The sequence below is a fragment of the Plectropomus leopardus genome, chromosome 7, assembly GCF_026936395.1.
Source record: "Plectropomus leopardus strain MGB_pleo_1.0 chromosome 7, ASM2693639v1, whole genome shotgun sequence".
Taxonomy (NCBI): Eukaryota; Metazoa; Chordata; class Actinopteri; order Perciformes; family Serranidae; genus Plectropomus; species Plectropomus leopardus.
In genome coordinates, this window is record NC_142182.1 from 15,542,402 (window position 1) to 15,561,441 (window position 19,040).

The following is a 19,040-nucleotide window of genomic DNA, read 5'->3' on the forward strand; positions in this document are numbered from 1 at the left end:
ATTTCATCACCCAGGTTTTACAAGCCCTGATTCCCTGATCCCTCTTCAGCAATTCGTTCACAAGACTTAATCAAATTTTGACACTACAAAAAGCTCTGGGCAGAGCTACACAGAGACCAACAGTAAAAGGTCTAAGGGGGAGTGTTTCTTAAAAAAAAAAAAAGATTTAATTGTGTTCAGTTAACCTTTCCTCGGTTCATAAAGGTAAATGAGAAAAAAAAAGCATGTGAATGATAAATGTACAAAGGACAGTTGAATTTAGGATTACCGTACCTAATAGTAGTTTGGGGAAGTTGGAGGTCTCGATGTTATGATAGTAGACAATAGAGGTGATGCCAGCCATGAAGGCCAAGCCTGCAGGCATGTAAAGGTGAAGATGGAGGGATTGGCTGAACCTGCAAATGAACATCAGGTAGAGAAGAGAAAAAAGCTTAGAGTAAGCCAACAATGACTGATACAAATGTGAAAGAGTCTTCAGCGAAGCACAGAAGTTTTTTAAAAGCCCAGTGAAGTGGTGAGCACAAAGAGAGCTCTTCTATTCACACAATAACAATCACTCACAAGCAGCTACCTAACTCCAGTCTGCAGAAACAGCTGATAAACAGTAATCCTGCGTGTTTACTGGAGCCTGTTACACACAGACTCACTACATCAGACAACGACAGGATGAGGCCCAGGTAGAGAGGAGGAGAGGATAACAGATAAGAAGTATATGGAGGATTTAAAGAGAGGAAGGGCAGAGATGGATTTTCTGCCCAGCTGTGTCTTCCGGTGTCTCTTCATGTGTATAATCTGTGATTGGCACGTCAACTTAAACCGACATTCATTACCTCAGTAAACAAACTCAAGTTTTGAAACAACTGCTGAGGCTGAAAGTAGAGGAGAATCAAACATATTAGAAATACAAACATGAGTTTTTTGATCAGGGCACATGCTCAGTGGCTATATCAGGTGGTTTACAGGTACCAGAAATTTTAACGCTTTTTAACACCTTTTCAAGAGAATTATTAGTCAAATTTCTGCCTGACATCTGGGCTAATCATCATTGTCATATTCAAGCATTGCAGGTTAATATGAAGTCATATGCAAAGGTAGATTTTATGCAAGATTATGGTTATTAGAGTGAGTTAGGTTAATTTAAATTTTACCAACAGGTAAGTGCAAGTATAAAGTAAAACATCAGTATCAGGCTCTTGGTAGATTTAAAGATTAAAAGAATCCTACAGCTCCTTTTAGATGTTGGTAGACTAATTCAGCATACTAACATTTTAATTTCAAATATTTTTCAAGTATTAATGATAAGTCCTACTGACTGATCCTCATAGATTTGTTGTCTTCCTCATCCTCCACTTTATCTTCTTTCCTCTTTATTCTTCCTCCCTTTCTAAACACTTCTCTATAGGTATGTTTAGTTGAGCTTCTTACTCTTTAAAATGGCCAGCTCCGACCCACTGCTGTGCAGCAGCTATAATTATTCTCTCTGTTTTCTAACTTTTAGTTGATGCTCAATCAATTAAAACTAAATGCAAATATAAACTATAGAAATATATTTTTTAAAACAGATTTTTAAAAACAACAACATCATTTTTGGAAAAGGCAGGATGCTTGGTAATGGTCTCTAGTGAGTCTGAGCATTACTGAGCAGGTGTTATATGGCGATGAAGTCGACAGGTAAGTGTTAATTGCAGTTAATTCCATTGACCTACCATCCCAGGTGTAAAAATAGCCGTTGGTAGTATGACTAGCATGACTCAGCAGTATGTGGAGGAACTTGTCACACAATGAAGCACACTCAAGACAACACCAAATAAAATTCAGTATGAATTATCAACTTGTTGATTTTGTCCGTTTATCATGAATAAACAAAATTAAAGGAAAATTATTTTAAAATCTTACATATGGACCTTTTCAAGCTGAGTAATTAGTAAATTTTTGGAATTATTAGTGTGTCAAACATACCCATCAGAGACAATGCCCTCTGCGATCTCACAGACGAGGATGAAAAGCAGGACGAAGGTGAGGAGCCAGCGCAGGTTGTGACCAGGAAAGTGAAGCCAGGTGCTGTGGTGGATGTGGACCTTTGAGCTCTGGCTACCCCAGCCTCAAACAGGAAACAGGAAATAAGAAAGATAGGTTAAAAAAAGCATCAGGTATGTAACTTAAATACACAGTCAGGCAGTAAAATAAAAAAGGGAATTTTAAAAAAATGTTTGTTTTTTTTCTTGAGACATTTCAATGTGAGTAGCTGTAAATATACATTTTAAAAAAAACCTTGCAAACAGTTTTGACTTAGTGTTTTTTACTCCCAGTGCAATCTTTAACATCCTGAGCTGCATAACAAAGTGCTCTAATATTTGAAGCAAGGCTGAATGAAAGGTACAATAAGGATGCATCTACTGGGCTCCTGACAGCCAGCCAGTGTTTATTAACTGTGTTATCATCACTTTCATTACATTGCTCGATGCTTGGCAGTCAAGTCGATGAGAGCAGCCAGATGGCTGCTGGCCTGAAGACCTCAAGCCAATTATTTTAGCTCTTATTGTTAGTACTTTGAGACTCCTTTGTCCCTTCACTTTTCTCGATGTTTGTATTGCTGTCATAAAACACTTATCTGCTGATCCATATGTGTTAATGACTCCTCTGTTGTCGACACCTCAGAAGCTGGACAATTTATCTCTCTGAGAGTGCTGGTTCAGACTGAACACACACAAGGTAGAAGGTAAAAGGTAGATTTATTGTCATTTTTCTTAAGCGTGGTTTAAGAAGAAATTAAATTGAGGTTGATCCTAAATCCTACATCTTTTTGGTGTCGAAGGAGAATTGAGGAGTCTCACAGCCCGGGGAAAGAAGCTGCTCCGAAGTCTGGTGGTTCGGCAGCGGATACGTCTGTATCTTTTTCCAGATGGCAGCAGAGTGAACAGACTGTGGCTGGGGTGGCTGCTGTCTTTCAGTATCCTTTGGGCTCTGTGCAGACACCTCACTTAGCCGAGGTCGCAGGTGCTCTGTAAATGGGAACCAGTTATGTTCTGAGCAGATTTAATCACCCGCTGTGAAGCTTTCCTGTTCTGGGCCGTACACGAACCATGCCAGTTCATGATGTTTCCAGTCAGTGTGCTTTCTATTGCTCCTCTGAAGAAGTTAATCTTGCTCTGGAATTTAAACTTCCTAAGTTTCGGTAGGAAGTGGAGCCTTTTCTGTGCTTTTTTAACCTGGGTGTTGATGTGTGATGACCAAGATAGATTCTCAGTGATAGTAATTCAAAGGAACCTACAGCTGTTCACCTGCTCCACCTCAGCTCCACTGATGTAGACATGGGTGTGTGTCTTTGCCTCCTTCTTTTTAAAATCAACTGTCAGCTCCTTGGTTTTACTGATACTGAGCAGTAGATTATGCTCTGTGCACCACTCTGCAAAATTGTTGATTTCCTCCCAGTATGAGTTTTCACCGTTGTTTGAAATACAGCCGATGATGGTAGTGTCGTCTGCATACTTCACAATAGAGTTCTCCTGATGTCCGGGAGGGCTCCATCGTTGAGCACTAATGTAGAAAACATGTGACTGCCAATCCAAACTCTCTGGGGTCTGCATGTGAGGAAGTCCAGTATCTAGTTGCAGAGTGTTGTACTCTGTAGCCCAGAGTGTTAAGTTTTCCAATCAGCTTTATGGGAGAGATTGTGTTGAATGCTGAGCTGAAGTCAACAAACAACATCTTGATGTTGCTGTTCTTATTCTCCAGGTGAGTGAAGACTGAGTGAAAAGCAGTAGATATGGCATCGTCTGTGGATCTGTTGCTTCTTAAAGCATAGTGGTGAGGGTCCAGGCTGGCAGGGATGTTGTCTTTGATGTGTGTTGTCACATTTGCGCGCGCACGCGCACACACACACACACACACACACACACACACACACACACACACACACACACACACACACACACACACACACACACACACACAGCGCCTCAGTATTGTAACCCATTCTCACTAACAACTTTTCAAATACAGACGCTTGGTCATTGGCCCATCACGTCAAAATGTGACACAATAGGTATCGCCTCTGTGTCAGTTTTAGATGCTCAGTGATGGCGTGTCAATTTACGCTCATAATATGCATTGTCTCTTTCCAAAATACATTTTCATTTTCACAGGAAACGTCCATGTAACTGTGCAACCCACTATGAGTAAGTGCTAGGTTCAGAAGGAGCTCAGTGATATATACCATAAACTAAAGTACCGGGTGATGTAAGTTATGAACGGTAACTTTTACATACATAAATTTGCAAGCAACAATTTGAAACACATTTGCATAAACATGTATGAAAAAATGGACCCTTTAAATTGATTTAGTATGATTGTACAACAATCATACTAAAGTATGACAACCATGTAACACCAAGCACCACATGCTGTATAATACTAAATGATAACATGTTCAGGCCTATTTATCACACTCTAGTTCAAAACTTTACACCTCAGTTCAATTTCTGAATGACTATACAGTAGAACCAGCATATACCATCATACACTGTAGTACTAATTTAATAACAGCCTGTACTAACCATCTGCAACAGCGTCAGGCTATACTTTATCTAATATTAATATAAATGGTAGGCAGTACATGCTTCAAATAGCTCTGCTTATGTTTGCAACACTCATACTCTAATGAGAGTACACACAACAGAAACATAAAATATTATATCTACCCAAAACAGAATTCAAGCACAATGATTTAACATTTTCACGCTCAAAAAAATCATAAAATCATTATGAGAAACAATTTGGTATTTGTAATTACCTTCTCTTTACTAAAGCTGCTGTGAAATTCACTCAGCTAATCTCTAAAACAAAGAAACACACATAATGCAGCCGTACTCAGCTAACTTGAGCATTAGGTTGCTACTTTGAGTTGTATTAGGGCTGCTAATTAACAGCTTTATGCTTTAAACACGATCAACAATCAATAACCACAGCACTGAGGCAAAAAACGTCCCCAAACACTCAAAACGTGCAGGCAATGCAGCGAAATTAGCAATGTTAGCATCATGCAGTTCGCTAGCTTACTGGGATAAATGGAGGTGGAAAATCGGACGTTTCCCAAGTTTCTGGTTGCTTCTCCTTCGTTTGCCTTCTGTGTTGGTTCGTTAACTTGTTGATGCATTCACTTTTATCTACTCTGTTAACTTTAATTCCGTCTGTTTACTCTATTCTCTCCTGTCGCCAACATCCATGCTCGTTTCCGCTCTTTACCTCACATACATACGCAGGATCACGCAATGACGTAGTGACCTGTCAATCAAGTTCAGCTAGGGGAGGGACTATCGTTTCTGATTGGCTGATCTTTGTAAAGGGACATTACGCAGTTTTAATACATTTTTTTGTTCTTTTAACCCTGTATTGTCACTGGGTTACATACAATTTCTGCTCGTTAAATGAATACAGTCTTTTTCAAACTAAACTTAGAACTTTGGTAAATCACTTTGTTTTCAGGTTTACAGATCTTTAGGTTTATGTAACAAAAGCACATGATTAAGTTTAGAAAAAATGTTATGGTTTGGCTTAATAAGTACATTCGTTATTAATGTCAGGCACCATACATCACTGGCATATTCTGCTACTAACACACTGGGTTGTTATTAAAATATCTCTATATTTATTGACTTTTGGTTTAACACACAAACAGCGGGCTACTGGGTGAAAGTCCGGACTTGACTTGTCGACTTTCTCACTCTTTACACTACAGTAGTTTCCCAGAGCATCTACAAATACTGCCGCCCATTGCATCTCATGTTGCCCTAAAGGGTGCGTCGGTGTCTGATGCCAACAGGCCACTGACCAAGCATTGCCATTTGATGAGTTGGGATTTGATGTTGGCCTAAATTTTTCACACATGTAAAACGAATACTTTATCTTCACTAAATTTGCCAGATTTTAAATATAATTCACACATAGTTATTTATTTGGTTGACCATACCTAATCAGGATCACTGGATATATTCAGGGTTGTTGGTTTCACCATACAGAAGACTGAGGTTAGAGCTGAAATGATTAGTCGATTAATTGATGTACATTTTTGGCAAAAATTGCCAAGGATTCACTGGCTCCAGCTTCTCAAATGTGAAGATTTGATGGGTATAATTTGTCTTGTGTGTTTTAAAATAAAAACATCTTTGGGTTTTGAACTCCTGGTTGGCTAGAACAAGACATCAGAATAAGTCCATTTGAGCTCTGAGAAATTGTGATAGACATTTTTCACCATTTTCTGACATTTTATATGCTGAAGATTAATCAAATAGCAAAAAAAATAATTAACAGATCAACTGAAAATGAAAATAATCATTAGTTGTAACCCTAACAGAGGTACAATAGTCCTGTGGTAGGCTGTGGTGCATGTTTTTAAACCATCCTGTTTCAGTGGCCTTGATGACTAGCTGAACTCATAAGCCACCACTTGAAAGAGCAGCGCATTACACATCTGCAGGGCAGAACAGAGCGCAGGATACAGTTTATAAAGGTGGACAGAAAAGCTTTCCCACCCCAAAGGATTGTCTTTAGTGACAAAGTTATTAGTGAAAGCAGTACAGCTCAAGGTGACAAAGCAGAGAGAGAAATCACTGCAGCTCCCAGTCAGGTTCTGTTGGCTATCCTCTAACAACATTCACACCATCCTCCAGTGAGTGTTTTTGCCTTTCTACTTTTAGTCTGCTAATAAGCATTATTTCTTTTCTCCACCTAGAGATCTATTGTGTGGGATTTAGGGGGATATATTGGCAGGAACTGAATATAATATGTATAACTATTAGTTCATCAACACCTTAAACTAAAAAACAGTGAATATTTCATTTTTTCATTTTCAGCCAGAGCATGTGTGACTGTTGCAGGGAGTGTGTGCAGCAACTCAGAGCTGGTCTGTTACACACTGATGATGACACTAATGGATTGGCCAAAAGCCAGGGGAGCAAAAGATGTGTAACCTAATGCTAGCATGTTGGCATCTCTTTACCTCTGTACAGCACATATATCAGAGGAGTGACATTAAATATGTCCTGACATCCCTACCATACTCAAGAGACTCACATTTCTATCACTGGCTATGGGACAACCAACACTTACAGAGAGGGTGATTCAACTCAAGGAAGCACATTTTCCGTGTATATACTTTATAATGGAAATGAAACATTTTACAAGTTTAGTTTTTATACAAATAAAGACTTTCTCATCATAGATGTAAAAGTAAATAAGCTGATTGAGAGAAAACTAAGGAAGGCAGATAGAAAATCCATTTAAGCTGACCAAGCTTTTGTGAGATCCTCTACATCATCATAGCATAAGTGTGTGTGTTTGTGTGTGTGTGTGTGTGTGTGTGTGTGTGGTCTGTGTAGGGAGGTGTGGTGCGAAGAGGCTGAGGATCTCACCGCCCAGCAACACTCACCAATGAAGAGGATGGGAAAGGTGATGAAGAGGAGAAAGACATGTGGCACCACATTGAGTGCATCCAGGAAACAGCCGTTGTTCAGAACCCCTGCGTCCACGTTGTAGGCCACCGAGTTATTCTCGTTCCCGCAAAACGCCAAGGACATGGTGGAACCGGGACTCTGCAGGGAACCGGTTGGAGGAAGAGGAGGCAGAGAAGAGACAGATTTTAAATAGAGGCTCTCAGAGCATGTCGTCTTTTCAAAGGGAACACTGATGGCGTCTTCAGTAGATAATTCCCAAAGTGACCTCCGTCTTGCTCCCTCTTGAATCCAGCTCCCAAATATCAGATCCAGTAGAAGAGGAGTCAGAGGGAGAGAGGGAAGGAGGGAGAAAAAGGGTCAGAAGCAGTCACAGTCCGGTGCGGCAGCAGCTCTCTCTCCTCTCCGGCAGTCTAAGCTGCTTTCCCGGCCATGCTGGTGAGAAACATCTGCATCCCATCTGCCCGCAGTCCTCAGACATCCTCTAAAACTGAAGCTTGCTGCTGCTCAGCTCCACTGGAATGCATTCAGACACACACAAGCACACGCATACAACTAGAGCAGCGGTGGCATTCTGCAGCGCACACTGCTATTCTTGTCTCTAGGAGAGCTCAGAGTCGACCTTGGAAGACGAGAGCGCAGTGTGCAGAGGGAGCTGGAGGACTGAGCCACTGAAGGTAGGGGGGTGAGGGCAGGAGGGAGCAATGCATGAATGACTGAGAGAGAGAAAGAGAGAGAGGAGAGAAAGGAAAGAGAAGGGGGCAATAGCTGCTGAGTGAGCAGAGCAAACCTTGTAGGCTATAAAGGTGCATGTAAAGCTTGAGCAAGCGCACTAATCTAAATCCCAGCACCATGTTTTCAGAAAATTACATAACTCTACCCCTCAGTCATTTGTTATTTTAACTCATATTAAAACAAGAGTTCTACACAAGAAAGAACAGCTGTGACTGAATAAGTAGGTTGCGCTGATAAGTTAAAAAAAAAAGAAAAAAAAGGGAGGACATGAAACATTAATGTATTCCTGGGACGGGTGCATTGTGCGTTCAGATCCTGCGGGGAGAGTTCCCGCTGCAGCCAGTGGCAGCTGATTTGCTCAGAGGGATCAGCAGAGAGCCACATGGGAGCTGATTTCTGATAATCCATGTATCAACAGGGACAGACTCATGGCCTTTTATTTCTGGTTAAATTGTTTTGTGTTTAATGTAATCCAAGCCACTGTGACCTTCACATAATAACAACAGGGAGATAAGCTGAAACGTAATGAGCAGTTGACATGATTGTTTTACACACACTGAAATATGTGCTGGGGTATGTTTAAGTAACATAAGAATACAGAAAAAGATAATGTATTCAACAGCTGTTATCAAAATGGGATTCTGTGCTTGCAATACCATTAACTGAACAGATACTGAGACTCATAAAAGCAATAAAAAAGACTTGGTATAGATGGGAAGCTATATGAAAGAGACATTTAGTTTATATTCTCCCCCATTTAAATGTCTGTGTGACTGCATTCTGCATAGATGTTGCTGTCCATTAAACAACATCTCAGAGACATGTTGCTGTAAAAGCGCCGACATATAATACAATGTTTAGAAGTGTGTCTACTGCTTTTTTACGAGAAATGACAGCAGATGCTTTTTACTTTCCCTGTAATTCTAGTAGTAGTGACGATGCAAAGCAAAACATAAATGCATGCAGTGACCACTTCGTATTTAATCCAGGTAAAATTGAAAAGTTTTGATAGAATGCAACAATGGTAGCAGTCTTGTATCTTCTTCATGTGAGGGACAAGACAATAACTGTTAATTAAGATGTTGCATTGTTTGTGTGATTGCTGCCATAATTTCTTTGCAAGCTGTTCTCGATGGAGTCTGCAATAGGCTTTTTACTTCAAGCACATAGTTTCATCCAGATTTCTCTTGTAGGCTTAGGAGTATACAAAAAGCAAACAAATAACAATGTGTTATCTTTTTGGAGGCTGTCATCGAGAAAACATGCAGTTTTGATGTACGCTTTAGAACAAACATATTCTGGATGTAATCGAATGTATAGAAAAGAAGACACCAGGCATAACTAAAAGTGAAGATTTCAGCTGATCTTTCACTACAACACCTAATTGCAGCTCTGTCCTCTCACTTCTCGCACAAGTTATCTTCTTACTCAGAGAGACTATACTTACACCAGCTGACATTAAACAATTGGGCTATACATGGGGGTTTTGAATATATAAGCAGAAAAGAGAGGTATGTCCACAAACATCTGAAATGCATGGCACAGCAGAGACTAACCTGCCACATCAGCAGATAAATGAGAATAGAATATACTGCCAACATCAGTACCTCAATTAAAGATAATCATCTTTGATTATCATGCACTGTGTCTGCATCATTATCCATTTTTTTTTTTGTTTTGCAGCTGGGAAAACTGGTCGAGCTATTACTTCTGTGCCCTACTTCAGAGATGAGCACTGTCCATCACTGGATTGCCTGGGGACAGCTGAAGCTTCAGTGTGTGTGAGAGAAAGAAAGAGTAGAGAAGCAGCAGCCACTCACAGAGACTTTCAGAAAGCAAAAAGGTTAGTACAGCTAGGGGGCTTATAGCAAAGATCGAGAACAATGTATTCCTAAAATCACTATCAGCCACATATAGAGACTCTGCCATTGTTATGTGGTAACATCACACATGTGTTACAGAACCACAGACACAGACACATGCCAACTAAATATAACAGGGTTGACGGTGTGTGATGATTTTGTCTGTGGGAGTAAAGTGAGACTAAGAGGTGAGTGTTGAATCATGCATGAATCTATTTACAAAATGTTCTCCATCTGGCTGTGAGAACGTGTTACCCCCATGCAACAGCCCTGCCGCGAAACCAACACATCCAATAATTTATTCTCTCCAATAATTTGCCCCTAGATATGAATCCCAGTGATGTATAATCCCATTACAGCACACACAAGGGTTCCCTCATAACTGTGATCTAAAATGACTTGTAACATCATTAGACTAGCCTTTATCTGTAGCCAACTCTGTACAGTTATGTATGCAAATGAAAAACATGTATGTCCCCAGTGAATATTTAGATACATTATGTATGTGTAATTGAGAAATGCCTCATGCTGTCAACAAAATAATGCTATGCTGTGTTAAGAATATCTCAATAGGGCATTGCAGGCTATTATTCAAAGTGAGTATCGATCAGTAACCAGGTGACACAGCCAGCAGCACTTACCGGTTTATATCGTGAGATCATTGTGTTTAAGCGGCGTTTCCCTGACTCCCAAAAAACTCTTCGACGCTGTCACATCCGTCGGTTGGATGTTAAAAAAACAAAAGGGGTAAAATTTCCCAAACAGCAGTCTCTCATGTGTTCAGCCGACTTCTTGCTGTCCCACTTTGTGTTTGACCATCTAACCCGCACGCGGTGGTTTAAGGGTGGAGGCAGGGAGCTGTCCACGGTGCTGAACCCGGGTACCGAGGAGGAGGAAGAGGAAGAGGAGGGCAGATCTTCCACCCAAGGCCACCTTTGGTCTCTGACATGAACCGTCAACCGGCGGGTTACAGTGGCAGGGGGGGCGCTCAACCAAACACACAACAGCGGTCGATACAACGCTGAAATTCGCAGCAGACAGCAGTCACGTATGTCATCATGTAGCGGGAGCGGATGACTGCACGATTATATAACAGTGAAGTGGGATGCTGCACAGCGAGACAACACACATGTAACATTATATGATGGATTTCCGATTTTCTTTCATCACCTATAATTTACATTTTTCACAATTAACACTTAAACTCTGATTTAATCTAATGGCATTCAGGTTTCTTTAAAAGCTGAATTATAAACACAGTTGGGTCTCCCTCGTTCTGTGAGTAGTTTAGTATTCAAGGAGCACTATTGCCCCCTGTGGACATTTAATTACAAAACTGTGTGGCTCCCCAGGGTCAGAATAAAGCGATGCAGAGCTGTCAAGATACCAGATAAAGATGAAGGAAACAGTAAGAAAGGATGTGATGCAGGAGAGAGCAGTTTACCCAAAGCACCTTGTGAATGAACAGCATATTGTTTATGCGCCTTTAAAACAACCATAACATAGGAACATCTATACAGCTTTTAATAAATTTTACATTGTGTCAGTCATGGATACTAATGGACTGTTCATTAGTTATGTGGGACATGGGGAGCGACTTGTGTTTGTTATTTGGGCTTGGGGAGGGACATACAACTTTAAATGGTTGTGGGCTATTTTGTGCTTATTCTAAATACCTCCTGAACCTGGAACTGCACTGTTGGTATATACACACATATATATTATATTATATTATATTATCATAAATTGGAAATTTAAATTGGAAATATCAGAGATTATCTTAAAAAATAAATAAATAAAATTCTGACAGTCCCTGGAAACATTGTGGGTGACGAAGGTGTCCACCATCAAAATCACTTTACTCCACATCTCCACATCTGATCTTATGTTTGTTGGTTTTTTTTTTACTTTTGCCTTCATTTTACAAGTGACAGCTCAAATGTGAAAGGGGGAGAGAGAGTGGATGACATGCAGCAAAGGGCCACAGGTCAGTGTTGAACCTACAGATCCTGCAGTGAGGACATAGCCTCTGTACACGGGGCGCCTGGTCTACCAGGTGAGCAAATAATATGGTTATTAATGCTGGAGGGAGGGTCATGTATTTCCCCCCACTCAATATAGGAAAAATATTTGCAGCTTCATGGAGAGACAAGATATAAAAAAAAAGGTCACACCCCAGCCAACCCCCTCCTCTAAAAGATAAATAAATAATAAATAAAGTACAGTCCGTAAAGAAGTCAGTTTTAAAATGCTTCTTTGTACTGACTGTTTTGCCATTTGCCCTATGACAATTATTAACCTGATTTCATATTCCCTACTGCAGCACCAACCCAGTAATGTTATGTTGAAAAAAGCAAAGCACGGAGGTGCAGGAAATCTGTATGCACAACAGTAACTCAATTCTGAGTGTTGCAGTCATTTATTGGGCTTTGAAAAGGCAGATTAGAGAGCTGCTGTGATTATAGTACCTGTTTGTTAGACTGACAAATGAGACACTTGTCTAAGGGCAGGGCAGAGTTAGAATGGCCGAGCAGATCTAAGTGAGCTCAACCATGCACAGGCTTGACAGAGGTGAAGAAGATTACTGGGGACAACCAAATATTGACCGCATCATCCTTTCACAAAACAAGACAGCGAGGATGCTTAGTGACTGTGTGGTGTCAATATCTTGATGCATGACACAAGGCTTAAAGGCGATTTTCAGTTTCATGGTGAATCCTGAAGGCATCATCAACAATGTAAAGCTTCTTTTTAATCAGTCAGGTTGTCTTGGCAGACTGTTGATGAGACTAGAAGAATGTTCTGTAGGAGAAGACCAGAGAATAATTTAACAACAAGTGAGATAAGAATGACAGTTGTTGAATGACCTGTTGTATTTTTAACTGGATTTCTAAGAAATGTTTGCACCAGGAAAGCATTTTTTAATATATACTTTGCTTCCTTCAGTCACTGCACATTAAACACAACAGACCAACACACATGCAGGTGAGTTTCAGAAACACAAGATAATCAGGGCTTAAAGGTTCAGCGCATTAAAAATATGGGGATATATTGGCAGAAATTGAATATAATGTAATAGATATATGTTCTTCAGTATATTATCACCTGAAAATGCAATTTCTTGTGTTTTAGCTGTTTTTCTATGGTAGCCCAAAATGGATAAACCAAACACTGGCCCTTAATAGAGAAAACTGCATTCTTTTTGTTGGCCTCTCTAGTTAGCAGCCACTCTGTGATGGGCAAAATGTTGAGAAAAACACTGATTTTTAGTGCAAAACTGCTATATGCAGTGTTTTTGCCGGTTTAATTCACAGAGTCCCTTTGAGACCTCTGCGGATAATCTGGCTCCTGGTAAATACCTCCTGACTGTCTGGATCTTAAGTTATCAGAGAAAAAAGGTGAGCACAAATTAGCAGGTGCTGGACTAGTGCCCCATCTGCAACGAGCCAAACAGCATCAGATAAAAATAGATTTTTTATGTGAAACTACTTAATTCAGTGTTTTCATCGATTTAAATATCCTGGTCCATTTGTTTTGGAGAGGAAAAGACCTCCTGAACAATGGACACTGAAATAATCCTAACCGGGGTTTCATGTTTGGCACATGGGAGAAGTTTCAGCTGGCTGCAATCTGCAATCCTCACCACTAGATTCCATGAAAACCTGCACAATGCTCCTTTAAACTGAACTCTTGTCTTTTCTTTAGTGACTGAGGGATAAAAACTGCAAAACCCTTTTCTCTGGCATTTTAAAACTTTATCACCCCCAAAATAATTCTGATGAAACGCTGCAAACATATTAATCTTTTACTGCAGCAGCAGAGGAATCCTTGTGACAGGAACAGTTGGTGTCACTTAGTGTCTAAGTATGTCAGAACATGTAACAGTCCTGGAAAACAACATCAATCAGAACAACTGCTGAAGGCTGGCAGGTCTCAGGCTCATCGAAGCAGCCAATACCGCAGAGGTCACACATGTACATCTGTGCTTACATACGGCTCACTGGGTGGGGATTTGTTAGATGTATGGCAGGATGGGTCACTGATCGCATTAGTTGTAAACGTCTTCTTGTTTATGATACGCATGGCTGTATCATTGTAGAGCACATGTTTAAGCAAAAAGAAACATTTCCTAAGGGCATTTTGAAATAGAGAAATTGCATACTGTATACAGTGTATTCGATCACTGTCACACTAGCTTTTCTGGAAAATAACTGAGCTGTGACAGTAATACCAAGGGAAACAAATACCAAAATACTCTGCTTGTTTCTTCTGATTGACAGGGAGACTGTCACATGTGCTAAAGAACAAAGAACGGAGCCAAACAAAAACAAATGACACACCAAACATCCCCTCTGAGACGTGCAGTGAAGAGGAGGAGGTTTGAAGACTAAGTCGATTACCAGGATGAGTGTGAGGTAGAAGGAGAGGGAGGGCTAGTGCTGAAGTAGGTAGCCGTGTCTGTACAGTGTTGCACTGCCTTCAAACACCTTTCTGTTCACAGTGGGACTGACTGATGCTGACTTAGGGCTGCATACACGTGCACACACAGACACACAAGCCACACTGTCACATACTGTAAACTACAAGGCCACTTTCATTAGATTATGGCCTGAGTTATCACAAAAATCCCTCACATGTGCATTTGAGTAATAGTATGTATGATGCAAAAAATGTATTGTACATGTTTGGATTAGACTACAAATAATTTTCAGGAATGCTTACACTTCATCTTCATATTCTTTCGGAGGGGAAACCGCGATCACAACATCGATCCAGTCCTACAAGTAAAAATAACAGCATTTACTTTCATTTTGTGCATGACTGAATCAATACAAAACATGAAGCCTCACTCAATCTGCAAGTTAGAGTGTGACAACAACAAACACTAACAATCAATCCACGCTAAAGGGGTTTAAGTACAATCAATATAACACCCTGCTGTTGTAGCTACTAGGTTAAATGTTTTTCTTCCTTAAAACAAATGAAGTCTGGCATTTCATTTTCCTCTACTCTGAGTCCTACCCCTCCGCTATTCCAAGCCCGAGCCAAAGAGTTTTGCCCCTCAGTCAATGTGGCATCAATCAGGATCTTCCCATTTACAGCCATGAGTTCATCCCCGGGCACAACGCCACCTACAAACACAAACATCAGAGATGGTTCACTGCCAAACATTTTCATTCACAACAGTGACACAGCGGGAGCACGTGCTGAATGAGCTGCAGAGATAAATATAGATTGCTTGAAGAGAAGTGGGCATCAAGATGGCTTGTATTGGAGGAAACATCACAGAGACTAAGTCATACACGTTTGAGCCTCAGTCAGACTCAGATGAGAAATCTGTTATGCAGCAAAATGAATGACTAGCAGACGTACCAAAAAACTAAGTGCAGTTAGCATCTATTATTTATGTTGTGTGTTGGCTTGTAGGCTTACTAGCAGTGGCTGACACATAGTTAGTGGTTATGAAACATAAGGTATTTACAACGATGGGGTTTTTGGTAGATAGAGGAGGGAAGCTCCAGGCTTTGGTTTCTATCCAAAAACTGCACACTCTACCATGTTTTCTGTCAAAACTTTCACTTTGCTAATGCAAACTCTGCTCTCTGTACTAACAAGTCCGCTATGCACTGGAAATTTCAGGGTTTTTTGCCAGTGTTGAGTTGAATTCTGCCTCCCCTTGAATGGTGTCTCTATATTAGACAGGGATTGGCTTTCGAATTAGTGACGTACCTAATGTAGCTTGGGAATGTCAAACTCTCAGATTTTAAGGAAGTGCACAGACATTGCAAGTCAGTATATTTAAGGTCAGACATTTTAGGGGCCATAAACATAAAAACACGTTTTTAAGTTGAGGGAAAGAAAAAAACTTACCATGCTTATCTGCAGCACCACCTTCATACACAGAACATATCACCAACTTTCCTAACGGAGAGTCTGCACCTCCTTCCAGAGCAAGGTCAAGCTGTCCAGCCTTAAGAACGTTGAACAAAAATATCATCAGTCATGATTTAGAATATTTTTTTAAAATGATATGTAAGATCATCAATAAAATGAGTTATCTGAAGTGAAGATGCAGTCAGTACCTTCTTGATTCTCAGCAGTCTCACATCTCGCCCATCTATCTGGTCCGTGGAGAACTATCAAAAAAAGAATTGTGGAGGGGAAAGGAACAAAACACTCTGAGGATGGTATGACAGTGGTCAGCAAAAAAACCCAAGAGACTTATAGTATACCCTTTTTGAGTTAATAGCTATTGATGATATACTTATAAAAAGAGAACTGCCACGTTATGATAGTTCAAAGTTATTCATATTATATATGGAATAAAACATTAATCTCTTATTCACACACAAACCTTTTTAATTAGCCTGATTTACTATATTTGGCTCTCTAGCTAAGCTCTCAAAATGTGGCTTATTTAAAGCTAATAACAAACTAGCAAGTCTGTATAATTTCTCCTCTGAACCAAGACAGACATCTTTGGTGTAAAATAATTCACAACAGCTGTGACGGTATTAAAACAGATTATAATATTTGGAAGCATTAGCTTGTGGTGAATTTATCCTTGTGTAGTGGCAAACACTCTGGATTTACATTTCTAGCAAACCTTTTGGGTCTACAGATGTTCGCTAAACAGCACTTTCCTTTTAAACTTCCAAGTATCTGTGGCATTTTCTGCATTATTCTAGTGCTGAGAAGATCAGGCATACAATACCATGGAGTAAGGATCAAAATCTTCCTCATATTTCTGAAATCCCTGAAAGAGAGTCAAGATGCAGTTCATTAAAACAGATCAATATGTAAATGAGGGGGTTAACAAACTGGACTAATAAAAAAACAAAATAATCTCAGTGAATGTCAGCTGTGTAACAACACATTAAATTAAGTGCTGTTCAGATTTCCTTTGACAACCGTCTGTATGCTAGATTTTAAATACCATCCTAAATACATGGAAACCATGGAGACACTCAGTCATAAATTCAAAAAAGCAAAGTGGCTTTCATAGCCTCACACTTTAATTTAAAATGGGAACACAGTGTTACACAGAAATCACTCCTAATCTTTTCTACAAAAGGGGACAGCCGTTCAATTTCAAGGGAAGGAAACAGAACAACAGACATCTCATTTATCCAACCACAAGGACCAGAGTGCCATTTTTCTCCCTGTAGAATAAACACACATTAATCTAACTGTTCATTTCCTGTTATTGTGCAAACACTACATTGGATGTAAAAGACAAACTCATTTGTGACATAAATTTTCATTCATTTTGCCAGGAGACAGAAGCTAAATTCGGCCTATGCAATCTAACTCGTGTGGTAATTGGAATAATAGATACAGTAAATCCAATAAGACTAATTTTCTCTGTCTCTAAGTAATGTGAAGGTACAAGAAAGCTAAACAGCCTTCCTCTCTTATAGTAATGGACACTGGACCAAGCCATGCAGAGACACAAACTGTTGCCAGTAAAGATCATATCAAATAACAGCAGTAAGATTGTGACATGCATTACGACACTGTATGTTCATATTCACAACATTATTAGCCACATTTCCACCAAAAAACTTCAGGTATAGTAACTTAAGAACCATATGTAGCCCATACAGACATGTACCCAAATTCCAACCCTCACAGGATTTCCTCTTCACCAGTGATGCAGAGGAACGTCTGCACCTCATTAACTGTCCACATAACGAGGTTGCAGGTCAGCATTTTCAGAACAAAACAAACAAACGGGATGGTCAAAGTTGTCATATTGACATTTAAGGTGTGATGATGGATTCCTGATATCAACTCATGCATTGATTAACATGCAGGAAAACAGTCCACCAATGCTTGCAGGTAGCTGCCAGTAGCCTTTGAACGGCACAGCGAATTAATTCGCTTTTTGCACAGTCCACTCTGAAGCTGCTAACTGTTAAATAAGGAAGAAGAAGAACTATAAAGTATGAAGAGGTAATTAAATTTATAATTATAGTTTATTAATGTCTGAAAAAAAAATATCAACACAATATCCACAATGGACTTAATCCTTAAAATCAGCCACAACTCATTCCTGAGCAGGAGTGACTGTTCTCTATTGACCAATCAAAAGACTTTAGTTTTTCTAGCTCCACCTTTTAGTACCAGATCAGTGTTCAAGGCACCTCAACAGACGGGTGACGAAACATGGTGAAAATAAATAAGAGTTTCATCCATAACTTTTCATAATGGAAACACAGAATTTACCGTTCTAATGCGTACTACCAAACTGAACTAAACTGAACAGATGACTGCTTGGTGGAAACGAGGCTATTGTGTCCTCCAAATCAATAAAAGAGCACTCATGCAAAAGCTACATAACTGGACCTGGGGGCAGTGATGCAGCCAAAACAGGACATAATGAAAAATAAAAGAAGAGTCATCACAGCTTCCAGGCAACCATGAGGAAACCCGAGACAAAGGGTGTAGAGAGAACAGGAGAAAAGCACACAAGATATTTAATCAATAGAGGTAGTGATAGGTATGGATTACTTGTCGTTTGTTGTTTGATTTAAAAGATGAGTTGTAAGGCACCATCCGCTTTAACATTTCCGGAGGCTGAAACACAAGACCAGGTAGCAGCTTTTAGTGAATATCAACTCACTTCTGCCTCTGGACACACATAGAAACAGTGATGGCTGTGGCTGGCTGTGGTCAGAAGTGTGCTCTGTCGCACCTGTAATCACACCCAACAGTGATATAATGGTTTAGTGACACACCATGGAGTGCACATCTACATCACTGAAGGAAAGTGTGACGATAAATCACTGGAGGGTGAGTTAATCATGCTATACAACACTAGGGAATTCCTTCTGGTAATGAACAAAAAGTGTTAAATAACGTCATTATCATAAAAATGTGTTTTGGTCCAGTTCACTGTTACAAAACCAGTAGTGTGGTCAAAAGATGACACTGACTACTATATTTTTTATCATCATCAACAAATCCAATGAAAAGACCAAAACGTTAAAAT

At 39.9% G+C, this 19,040-nt stretch overlaps 2 protein-coding genes across 8 annotated transcripts in view; both read right to left on the minus strand.

Annotated features, from left to right (window-relative positions):
* abcc8 (ATP binding cassette subfamily C member 8) overlaps window positions 1-11,126 on the minus strand; it is a 68,391-nt gene extending 57,265 nt beyond the window's left edge. For 2 of the 7 annotated variants that reach the window (XM_088080024.1, XM_042495818.2), the window contains exons 1-4: window positions 10,687-11,123; window positions 7,427-7,589; window positions 1,960-2,101; window positions 274-395 (exon numbers count right to left, since the gene is read on the minus strand). In XM_088080024.1, the coding sequence (XP_087936150.1) occupies window positions 274-395; window positions 1,960-2,101; window positions 7,427-7,589; window positions 10,687-10,707 (448 nt within the window). In that variant the 5' untranslated portion in view covers window positions 10,708-11,123. Of the gene's footprint in view, window positions 1-273; window positions 396-1,959; window positions 2,102-5,058; window positions 5,276-7,426; window positions 7,590-10,686 lie in introns of those variants that run through there. The other 5 variants (XM_088080023.1, XM_088080022.1, XM_088080025.1 and 2 more) reach the window with 5 other exon arrangements.
* A 1,319-nt stretch (window positions 11,127-12,445) lies between these two features.
* The window catches only part of ush1c (Usher syndrome 1C), a 36,818-nt gene continuing 30,223 nt past the window's right edge, over window positions 12,446-19,040 (minus strand). Inside the window, 7 exon segments of the mRNA XM_088080031.1 lie at window positions 12,446-12,847; window positions 14,768-14,823; window positions 15,068-15,177; window positions 15,917-16,016; window positions 16,129-16,182; window positions 16,761-16,802; window positions 18,560-18,625. Of these exon segments, the coding sequence (XP_087936157.1) occupies window positions 12,835-12,847; window positions 14,768-14,823; window positions 15,068-15,177; window positions 15,917-16,016; window positions 16,129-16,182; window positions 16,761-16,802; window positions 18,560-18,625 (441 nt within the window). The 3' untranslated portion in view covers window positions 12,446-12,834.